General features: G+C 40.1%; 1 protein-coding gene across 3 annotated transcripts in view; it reads right to left on the reverse strand.

Annotated features, from left to right (window-relative positions):
• The window catches only part of cacna2d2a (calcium channel, voltage-dependent, alpha 2/delta subunit 2a), a 261,328-nt gene extending 250,383 nt beyond the window's left edge, over positions 1-10,945 (reverse strand). For all 3 annotated transcript variants that reach the window (XM_023821052.2, XM_023821053.2, XM_023821051.2), the window contains exon 1: positions 10,497-10,945. In XM_023821052.2, the coding sequence (XP_023676820.1) occupies positions 10,497-10,612 (116 nt within the window). In that variant the 5' untranslated portion in view covers positions 10,613-10,945. The remainder of the gene's footprint in view (positions 1-10,496) is intronic.
• Between the last annotated feature and the right edge of the window lie 1,590 nt (positions 10,946-12,535).

The following is a 12,535-nucleotide window of genomic DNA, read 5'->3' on the forward strand; positions in this document are numbered from 1 at the left end:
ACAGTGACGGACTGGGAACCCATCCAGTGTGTCCCCCTTGCCCATGCCCTTCATGGGACAGGCTGCAGGCTCTTCCAGACCCAGGAAGAACAAGCGGTTTGGAAAATGGATGGATAGATATAAATCGACATTAAGTATTAGTAATCCACAGGCTGTGAACAGAAAAACAGAGTGCCGACTATAAAAGGATCAGCTAAGAATGCAGTAAGAAACATCACATTATAAACTGATGTGGCACGCGAGTGAAGCACACTGATCACAATCTCCAGTGACAACAGCGTTTGGCCCCAAGCAAAATCTGCTCCTTCTCAGGAGGAACTGAACACACCCACAGACACAAAACCCAGACCTATCGCTCATTTTCAAAAGCACATAAGTCATGCTATGTTTTCCAAAAATGTTCATTATAAGAGCTTATTAAATGTGCTATTTGTTTTGAAAGATGGTGATTTTGAGAATGGACACATTTTTGGGTCCTGTCAAATGAAGGAGATCCTCTCTCCCACTCCATCTGCCTCGAGCCCTGCAACTGGGACTGACAAATCCCCAGAGGGACCCTTGCTGGTTCGCTGTGAGGTCGAGCTTTTCTCCGTCAGTCCAGCACACCAGGGAGGCTCGGGGTAAAGGGGTGGCTGTTTATCTCCTCTTGTTTCCGTGACACAGGCTACAGTGCTGTCCTTGCTCCTGCTCAGCCAATGCTGAGAGGCACTGTAGAGGCGTCTCAGGGGACAGAAATGCTGCTGGACATTAGAAAGCAAGGGAAACAGTACTGCACACACAGCCCTTCAGTCCCCTTCAGAATTCATCAGAGGCGCCTGCAGCTAGCCTGAAGTATGGATGTTTTTTTTTCCCAACTGAGGATAAGTAGGTCATATTTTGTGTTTCATTTTGTTTACTATCTGGCACGTTTGTTGTCATTCATAGTTCTCTGCTACAGATAACGATTCTCCCATGATGCAACTCCCCCAGAAAGACCTTTTCTACAGACAAAACAGCGTATCAAGAAATGTCACCTACATGGAGAGCTGCAGACACCCATCATCACAACACAAGACTCTAGCATAACTGGCCGTGCCTTAGTGTGCGGTTCCCCAACATCCTCATTGGCCTGCATTACAGTATAAAACAATTTTCAGTTATACTAATGCAAATGTTTCTCACCAGCACCCCTTTTTTCGTTTGTAGTGAGAAGGCAGCGTTCTCCTGTGGGGAACCCAAAAGCCTGCCTGCTCCTGGAACATGACACCAGATGACAGTCTTTGGCTCGCATCCAGTCAACAAGACTCTGTCGGTTCTGCTCCGCGGAACAGGACACTGTGGATATAGTATTACTGAAATGCAAGATCTAATTACAACTGGCATCACAGAGAAAAGCCCAGAATCTACTTTCAACCCACCATTCAATGCAGCAAATGAGAGAGAAAAAGAACGACAGAAATCCTAACAGAAACAAGGAGGTGTGGCAAACCCTTTCTGGGCACAGCTGAATTCTTAATTGAAAAGATCTGGTGTTTTCACTTTGACAATTCCCCCCCGTTTAGCCGTGTTAGATCCCACAGAGAAATACACATTGGCCGAGGTCAGCGGAAAAAGCCACTAGATCCAGACAGCTGCCATTTCTAATGAGCACCCGCCTCAGGACCAAACTCACCGCCCCACCAACCTGCCCGCTGCCATGCCCCCCCCCCCTTAAAATCCCCAAGCAACTGAAAATCGTTACATGCTATTTCCAGCCTTAATTACCCAGTAAACCCTTTCACGTTTTCAACCAGAATTTAAAAACTATTCAAAGTAACCCGTTTAAGGAAAGAATTAAGATTTTTGTTGGAAATTATCCCAAATTTGCACAAATAAAAGCCTATCCACAAAAACTCCCACAGGAGGAATACTGAGCTGAGTCTCCATAAAGACACATACGGTATGCGAGAGGCTCTTTGCTTTCTCATGGGGGAGCTGTTGGCCAGTCCCTTTTCTATAACTTTATGGTTCCATAACTTTATGGGTTAAGAAATCCAAGTGATTATGTTATTCAACGGTCAAAAAACTGCACATTGTGTCCATATACCAGCCTTGCCCATGGGCGTAATTTCCAGGGGGGTTAGGGGGGTCATGACCCCCCCAATAATCAGATCCAGCCAATATAACCCCCCCAATAATCATGTTTCCCCTGTAATGGGTGGAGACCTCGACCCCCCCAATGTTCCAGCCAAAGTTACGCCCTTGGCCTTGCCGTAGCCCTGTGACGTGACCAAACAGATTCTTGCACTATTGTCTTCTGAGCTTAGTAATGGCACTTTTCCTCTGGCATATAGGAACTGAGCCATACTGAAGCCATACTGTGAAGACAGACTAGTTACAGCACGATCCCAGCTTGCTTCAGTTTTCCACTGCAGAAGGGTCAGCTCAGTAAAGGAGAGTCTTAGAGAATGACTGACGTAAAATCAAAGAGACCCTTGATTACTGTTCACATGGTATAAATCATGATTTGTGCTACATGCTAAATGCTAATTTCGTCAAACAAGTCTGTGAGACACACCATCTTATTTTAGCATCAAACACTAGCTCAATTAGCATATGCTTGCGTAAATTTGCTTGACAAATCGATTTTGTTCACCAGTTTTATAGTACTTCTTTTAAGCAGATGGTTGGAAATTTTCAGGATCCAAGTTATCTGGAATGCATCAATACATCACAGAGTGCGGAACTACTAAAAATGAATACACCTGTTTTTTACTTCAGATAATCCATGTGCAGAACACGGTATCTCCGTGAATTTCGACCAATCAGATATAACCATCTCAGTTTAGTCACGCTTTTGCCCCTACTAACAAGCAGGGTCATGTCAGTGTTTGTACGGCTCGGACATTTTACAGTACATTATATATTATACAGTAGAAAACTGTCAGTTTGAGGTACAGCTCGATTCTTGGTGGCAGTGGAAATGCGTCATAAGCTTCTTCTTCTGTGCTGTGACAGGTGACCTGGGCCTCACAATCTCCTGACCTAAACCCTACAGAGCTAGTTTGGGTTGAGTTGGATCAAAGAATAAGAGCAAGGCAGCCAACTTTTGCCCAGAATTTGTGGAAACTCCTTCAGGACTGTTGGAGAAGCATTCCAGATGGCTACATCAGGAAGCTGGATGAAGGACTGCCAATAGTCAGCAATGCTGTCATCAAAGCAAAAAGAGTCTAAAATTTCAGAATTTTTTTTTATGTTTTCTGAGATGTTGAACACCCCTCTTGGTCATTGTAGTATTTTATCAATTACTTACGTCGCCTCGAGGCCTTTCAGTATAACGTGAACAATGTAGCTAAAACAGAGACAAATCCATTAAAAGCCGTGTACATTCATAGTGTACCTCTAGCTACCTCAATGTGCAGAATATAACCAAAAGCTTTCCGTAAAATAAATCCTTTCGCCTGGACAGTCATTTTGCAGCCTCTGCGGGAAGCTGCCGGGCACCTCAATGCCAATTCTCTTCAAAGCTCCACCAAGCTGTGAGCAACATCTGAAGTTTCTAAACGGCCACGCAGGAGATCCGCTCCTGAGATGCTCGCCGCTCTAAGGCAGAGGATCAGGGCATCTCTCAGTCTCTGAATAACAGGCCAAAAAGCACAGCTCCCCGTCGCCACAGAACCGATATCAATTTCCACGTCTTCACACGATCAAGCAGGAACAGATTAAATCATTTTAGGTATGAAGTAACGCTTTTTGTTCCATTGCCAACCCTCTGCATGCCTCATGTGCAACATAAACACCAGTGAGGGAATGCACACATTGAAAATAACTATGGTATGTGCAGATTAATAAATGGGAGACATGGAACTGTAGATGGAACCTTCCCTGCAGCTCTGTCTTACTGAGGAACCACAGTTTGAGAGACCACACATGATGCTGGCACATGCATCTGTGCGATCGCATGTGTTAATGTGGATGCATGTGTAACACTCACTTTCACGGCGCAATGTTGGACTCATTCATCGTCGCATGGGCCAGCGACTCTATAACTGTGATGTAAACTGTGAAATTAATATCGAGCTAGAGACACCGGCTTTTGAACGCGCAAGCGCAGAAACGGAAGCCCTATACACAACGACTGTCACAGGTGCCGCAAGCGTTCCCCTATCAAAACAACAGTGACAGAGCACAGAATGCGGCACGTGCCACTGTGTCCCAGAGTGGGCGCCTATTATCTTAACAGTATCACACATCCATTCTCACAATCCAGGCTAATGCAGCACATTAATCCGGGCTACAAACAGCGCAGACACAGCCCGATCAGTTATCACAGCACCCCGCAATAAAAGCAAATTGAATGCAATTTCAGGTGGAGATAGACAAACGGCTTTTTTGTTATTTAGCACATTCTTTCATATCACCTGACAAAGAGAGTGGCATATGGAGATATTCTACCTATTTTCTCTGCAATTTCCCTTCTGCTTTATTTGCTTTCAGCCAAACCATCCTAAAATCACTTCCTTTCTATCTTATAGCAGTGATCCAGCACCAAACCTTGAGCATGACCCAAGAAGCACTGAAACTTAACCCCTCATGGGTTACGCCTGACTGCCATTTATAACTATAAATCCAGATATGACACTTTGAAATATGGTCTTACAAAGGCTGTAGCATTTAAGTAAAGGTTTATAAACAAGATATCCACATCCTGAACTTTACTGTCAAGCATATATTGAAAGAAAAATAGGCAGCCAATGCATAAAAAACAGATTCATAAACCATTATTAGTAATGTTATGATCATTGTTGTGTTTATTATGCCTGCAGTGAAACATATTCAGATGTCCTCTGTTAATTAATTTTCTGCTTCAGTCATCAGTCCCTTTAATTAATAGCTAATAATTAAATGAGGTATTTTCCCTAAATGCATCAGAAGCACATTTTGCAGTACTGTGAAGGACCATATATTCAAAGTACCAAAGCTGAATTATCCCCACGTTGTACACCACCCCCCCATCCATTCTGAATAGACACAAGGGCATTTCAAATGGTGGGACTAAGATTATTCTCACATGTAATCATTTAATATTTCAATATAGAAAAATACACAATGTATAAACTATATAAACTACAGGCAAATATACTGTACAATATATATATAATACATAATAGAAAACATTAGTCATTCATTGGCAAGTATGAATGTAACCACTGGGAATCTGGAAAACCCAAATAAATGATGGATAAATAACGTCCTTATATAGTAGCCAGGAATAAATAACTTCACAGCACCTGACAATAACTAACCTACTATTCAGGACAAAATGCACAAAATAACTGCGACTATAGACGTCTGCTTATTCTTTTCCAGCAGACAGAAGCACCCAAAGACAAAGTGTGTCATACGTCCAGCTGACAAACAGGCATATTACTTTTTTCAATTGTACATCACATTCTTTGTTAAATAATTTAAAAACATGAGCTGACTGAGAGCTTAGAAATACATGCTTCCAGCCAGACAGCATCACACAGATCATGAGTCCTTCCATTATCACTTCATTGCTTGTAAAATATCGATAGAGACTTCCCCAGTCAACAGAATTGATTTGGTGCTACTCTGTAATGAATGTTACCACTGACATGATCTGCAAGCGCTGTGTAGTGTAAATATGGTCATGTGATATTCTCATTTGTAGGTATCAGCTCCGTAGGTCTGTCGCCAGATAGATGAAGCTAAACAACTAGCTATATTTAATATGTCTGGCTGGCTGGAATTATGGGAAGACCACATAATGTTTTCAGTGTTGCCCTATTCAACTGTGTGACGGTCACCATAAAAATAAACTATATCTCAAAGAAATAAATCAAATATGATCAAAAATGAAACATACCTTGTGTATTCCATGAAAGTATTAAATATTTTTAAAGAACATATTTAGTCTCAAGGTTTTCTAACAAATCTATGTTACTAAAATGTATCTAGGTTGGAACATAAAAATTCAAAAATATATCCATTCAATGTATCCATTCAATCTGAACTGTCACATACTATAAAAATGTTACTTCAACTATTTCAATGTCAATCACATGTGAAATCACAGTGGCGTGTTGAGTGGCATTGTAGCCTCACCTCTACAGTTATGGATCTGAGTGCCACCTCTGCTCTCTGTGTACTTTGCATGTTCTCTCCCTCCTCATTCAGCTTCTTAGTTTCCTCTCACAGCACAAAGATGTACAGTTAGGTTGACTGGCATTTGTAAATTGCCTTATAGTGTGTGTGTGTGTGTGTATGTGTGCGTGTGTGTGTGTGTGTGTGTACGTGTGTGCGTGCGTATGTGTGTGTGTATGTATGTGGGCGTGTGTGTATGTGTGTGTACGTGTGTGCGTGCGTATGTGTGTGTGTATGTATGTGTGCGTGTGTGTGTGTATGCGTGTGTGCCTGCATGCATGTGTGTGCACATGTGCGTTTGTGCATGTGTATGTATGTGTGTGTGTGACTTTGCATGTGTGTCTGTGACTTTGCATGTGTGTGTGTATACATGTGTGAGTGTCTGCATGCATGTGTGTGCACATGTGCGAGCGGGTTTACCTATCCTCATGGGGACATAATGGCCCCATAACGTGATAAATATCTGTTTTTTAAAACTCTATTTTATAAAAATCCGTGACTACTATATGAAAAAACTAAAAATGCAAAAACTCTTGTATTTTGTTAGGCTACTTATGGTTATGGTTAGAGCAGGGTAGGGGTTAAGGTTGTCATAGTTAGCGTTACCATTTTTCCCATTGAAATGAATGAGCGGTCCCCATAAGGATATGTTTACCCTACATATGCGTGTGTGCATGTGTGTGTACAGGTATGTGTGTGTGTGCACGCACTAGCACTCTTGCTAGTGCTCTATGTTGCTTGTGATAATTTCCAGGCCCCCATGTCCTGTGGTAAATACATTACATTAGATACATTTTTGTGACAAATAAACACATATTTGAAAGGTTGCTCTTAGGAGGGGTTTTTAATTATTCCAGCAAGAAATATATTTAATTACGCTTGACTGGGTGTGATAAAATTCTGATCTAGATGCCACATCTATTAACGACGATAGCATAAAGGTTGCTCAGCCTAACTGATTTAAATTAATTTTATTTTATATCTTTATATCCGTCTCAAAATCTTAGAGTAATGTTATTTCCATATGAAATTATTTTCCTAAGTCGCTTCGTTAAAATAACTAATCGTATAAACGTATAGGCTAAATGTGCAGATCGTTTTTATAAGAAATGTTTCTAAGATTTTTTCTAATTCCCTAGTAAAATAGAAGCCAAAGCCACTTTGCAATTTTAAACAAAGTTTTAAAGTTCACAGATGCGCTGTCATGTAGGCTTACAGCATAGTATAATACATATCTTGTTTGCATGCTTCATTCGGGGTATAGACTTACAATAACGACAATGAGCAGAAAAAAATAGAATTCTACATTTCGTACAAAGAAATCAACCGAAATGCAAAAAGAAAGAAAAAAACATTACTCACGGCATTACAAATGTACAATATAAAAGAAATTGTAGAGGAGCCAAACTAATTGCTTGACGATGGGCCCCCCTGGCTTACCAGGGATGTCGTGATCGGACAGTCTGTATGATTTTATCACCTTGTTACTGCCATGGTTTTAGTCAGCGCTGTCCTTCCGGGAAATTGTGACGTTCTCGTAGGAATCAATACTCTTGTATACTTAGATTTTCGATCGTTATCCCAAGGCTGCTCATAACTAACCTCATATTAAATATGATCTCATCGGGCTTTCCGTAACACTGAAAATGCGATGTGTTTCTATCCTGTTATGCCAAAAAGTACACCCCTCTTAATTTAATGTGGTTCATCGGTGATTCTCAAACAAAATCGGACAAAATAGTATTAATCGTAATTTAATCAGTAATTCACTTAATTATTAATAAGCTAGAATATATTAATTCGCTTAATTATTAATGGACTAAAGGCATAGTTAATCAACCAAATAATTAAAAGACCACAATTATGATTGAACACTTTATTACTAATTTTAAGAGACAAACAAATTATATGTACAAAAGGAAAAAAAATCAAAATAAGGTGGTAAAATAATTAAAAGTAAACTTGCATAAAACTACGATAAAGACACATCGTAAATCTAGCGGTAAATCGGGCGTAATTAAAGAACTCAGCTGAAAGAACACGTCTTATCGCCCTGAAATGTACATGCAACCTGCAGACGGCCTCCCGTATCAGAGGTTACTGGCGAGACATGGTAAATGTAATCGGGTGGTCTATCTGCTCATTCTCTCCGACAGATAATTTGTGGGGTTGTGCCCTCTTCAGTAAGGAATGATCATTCCCTGCCGGTCCATGCAGGCCTGAGATAAAAACGCATGGCAAGCTGCAAATGAACCTTTATTCACGGTACACACGGCTGGCCTGTCCTTACATTATGCTGCCAAAGTACATCAGGTGTGACACTGACGGCTTTTCAGTTCCTAATTGATGACAAACAATTATTTTAGTTAAATCATTGTTAATCATACACCATTTATTTAAGTGTTAACCTTTTTAATATGTATTAAAGTGTGTTCCTACCTTACGTACGTCACTGTTTTTAAGGAATATGAGTATAAATCCATAAAATAAGCACACTAAAGGTAACATTAACTTTGAGGAACGCCTGGGCTATATTTTATAGAATCGTTACAATGCTTCCTATATGATTATCGTGTGACTGTTCGCTAATATATAGCGAAGGGTAAAACGAGCAGGAACCGTGTTCAACAGTTTCCTCCAGCTTGCACTTACTGTATTTCTCATTTTAAACATGGTAATCAGTCACATAAAAAGATTACTACTATATTGATCCATTTTCTATACCCAGTTGTCCTGTGCATCGTGAAAACGTGTATTCCTGCAACATATTCAACAACATAAAAGAATGCTGAAAGTTTTGTGCGTAAATAAGGAGCAAAGGGGGTAAAGTGCTGATGCACGCATTTTCATCCTATACACCTTATTATTAAAACAATGACAATGTTTTTGTGCATGCGATGAATGGAACAGCACAAACAGAGCTGTACGTTTGTTGTACATTAAAATAATAATAATAGGATAAATTATCATATTTAATTGGTTTTATCCTTAAACAACTTTGACCGGTCTTTTTAGCGTTAAATAACAGGACAGACAAGATTTTACGTAATGCGATTATCAGGCCTGGCTTCCGATAAAAATTGAATTAGATAAAATGACAAATGAGCAGATCTGAAAAATGGGAAATGCAACAGAAGAGCGTTTCAGTATTTGCCCAAGTCCACTGTCCTTGTTTACCCCCTTGCCGTTATTATTTTAGCGAGGTTCATAAGTACTGCATATGCCGGATAGATCCGTTCATGTAATGTGAAATATCTCCAGTCGCCCTTCTGCAATTTTCATTAGGCTACAAGCGTCTTACTGAAGTTCATTATATTTCTGCAAAGGACTTGAAAGTTGCATATGCATTCTGGCATCGGATCACTTGTAGATTCTATAAGAGTCTAGTCTAGCCTGCTTAAGTAAATCTGTACTTTGATAATACATAAACTGTCCCGTTGGGAAAAAATGCAATCAATATCAATACAGTAAGAATAGGTTACATGGACATGCGATACTTTTTGAAAGGAGAGGCATAATAACAGTTACCTAGCTGCAATAAAACCAAACAAAAAATGTAATATCTTTCCAAAAGAAATCCTCAGCAACATTACGGGAAAAGCGTTGAGAATCAAACAGATACATTACTGGAGTACTGTTAGTTAATACTGAACTATACACTGACTTGGCTGGAAGACTTCAATCAATAATACAGAATACAAATGAAACGCTGTTATTAAGGAAGCCATCATATTAGACATATGTGTCTATTTTGTCCCGGTTACTTCGTCATAAATTGTACTTTTGGATTGTTTTATACAGGTTTCCCACGTTCACATCTTCACAAGATAAAGAATGTGGGCCAGACAATAATATATACCGCTAGACAGAATACAGCCATTAGTTTACGAGATTCCATCTAGTCATAAATATGATTCAATTCCAGAGATGTCAACAATGGGGAGACGAAGCACCAGACCACTAGACAGTATTCAGTCAACTTATATTTCTACTGCTCTACAAACAGTAGCCACTCTGGATAAAACCGCGCAACGAAACGTCATTAATTTACTACTTCAATTTCAATCTACTAGTCTATATATCTCTAAACACCTGTGCATTCCAGGAAAACTGATAATCCCTGGGCTCAACCTTATCAAATTAAATAAGCCAGCAAGGAAAGACTGGTTCGACGATCCAAGCGTGGCAAAGTCTCCGATATATAGACGTGAATATGCACGTGTAAGTAACCGAGACTATAGAATAGAAAGGGGGTCTCAGTTTCAGCCGCTGTCACTATCAAGCGGCTCCCGCACCTCAGTAAACAGCACAGTTTGAACTACCTGTCCCAATTCCGAGCGCTCGCTGTATGTCCCCCGATGGATACTTACGTGTACTGTTGAGGGAAACTGAGACTCTGTGTTCCTGGCGAGGATATGCTAAAAATAAGGATAGTTTGAACAGAGACGAAGCAGAAGATGCTGCAGAATTGAGCGTAGATCGCCATCTTCCCATTAAAATTCAAGAAATAGAGTTAAAATACGATATTGACAGAGGGCTTGTCTTTCAGATGCGGCCGAAAGAGAAACGTCTGGGTCCAGTCGCTTGGTATAAAAAGCCTCCTAGAGTTCCCCGACGTGAAATCTCAATCGGAAACGTCGCGCTGTGTGTCGGCAGCTTAAAACTGGCGATTCGAAGACACAAATGCATTGACGCCACCGCCGGTGCTGTGGTGCCTCCGCTCGCCCCCTTGCTATCTCTCTCCCTCGCTCGATCTCTCGCTCTCTTCCTCTCTCTCATGTAACAAGCACAGCTAGCGAATGCAAACCGATATATTCCCTCACATATTCGTACGCGACAGACGGGGACGCGCATTAAGCCACCCCTTCCCGTCCCATTACCCACGCACGTTCCAGTTTATTCCCACGGAAGCGCGCGGGAGAAATCATAGGAGATGCTTGCAAATTAGTACATTAACCTGAAACTAAATGCGTTCATCCAATAATAACGGAATAAAAAATACCCACAGACCGTACATTGAGGTAATACAAAGGTATACAAACAAATCTAATTTTACAGAAAATTGTTTAATTTAATGTATTAAAGTGCTAAAATTTGATAGAACTAAACGACTAAAACAATTTATTTAGAAATCAGTAAAACTAACGACAGGCAGCAGTGTATTGTAACTACGATTTTCACTTTTATAGCCTCGGACAGGAAATGTTTATCCTAAAAATCACAGATTTAAATGATAGTATATTACAAGAATCCCTTTATTTAGTTGGTCTGTCGATACTGATTCCTTTCGATACTCGGGAAGTTTTAGTCTCGTCTAAACGTAACACTGAAGACGAAAGCTGTAGTATAATAAAACTTTACCACAGTTTCGCATTCCGCACCATGTTCAAAAATAGGATTGATATACAGTAGTGTGCAAAAGTCTTAGGGAGTCAAAGGAAATGTTTAAAGCTATTTATCTGGATAGTGATCTAGTGTAACTTTGCTCAGAAAAAAAACACAAGTTGACATTAGAATATCGGCCTATACAAACGATGACAACAAGAATTTCTCAAGAACAACACTACCACAGTACCAAGAACCTCTCATGAAGTGCACCCTAGCCAAATTCACCACCAGCTTACCTAGTTAAATGAATTAGTTAAATATGAGGTATTGATTAGCCAAACATGCTTTGCTACTGCACAAGTAAATAAATAGATGCATGGGTATATTGGATACAGAAGCTCCGTAAAGGCAGGGAGAGTTTCATCGATTCCAAGGGCTCCTGAGTGACAGGGTCCCTAAAAAATCTGGAACATAACTGGATTGGTCTGGATTAGTCTGGGTTGATATACTTTTATGGGCCCAAAAATTTCTACCAGCACCCATGATTGTATGGTTACTGCAAGTATCTGGGTGATTTTGACTGTCTACAGCTTTTGCACAGTTCTGTGAATGCTTTTTTAAATATTAGAATATCTTCTAAATATCATTTATTATGTCTAGTGTTTGAGATCCTACCTTTATAGACACATATGATCTGAATATGGGCCCAGATATGCTGCTTCTATAAAACCAGAATTAATATCAGCCAGCTGAGTCATATCTGTTCAATGTAATGAATTATTGTGCTTTTATCTTGATTGGGTCAGTTGTCCTTGATAAAGTATTGACTAACTAGAGCTGATGTCATCCATGAAAGGAATTAGCTTTGGTGCATCACTTGTGTTGTCCGGAAAAGAGCAGACAGTCAATCAAAGTGGCAAAGAAGCCAGTTTGTTGGCTGCTGAAGGGTAAACAAATTAGGCTACTGTGGAAGGGCTGCCCTTAACTGTGACTGAAGTAAAAATTTTCTGACTGCCATTAACAATCAGCTTAACAGATTCTTTTGTTTCACTGTTAATTATCCATCCAGCATGCACAAAGC

Source organism: Paramormyrops kingsleyae, chromosome 6 (assembly GCF_048594095.1).
Source record: "Paramormyrops kingsleyae isolate MSU_618 chromosome 6, PKINGS_0.4, whole genome shotgun sequence".
In the NCBI taxonomy this organism is placed as follows: Eukaryota; Metazoa; Chordata; class Actinopteri; order Osteoglossiformes; family Mormyridae; genus Paramormyrops; species Paramormyrops kingsleyae.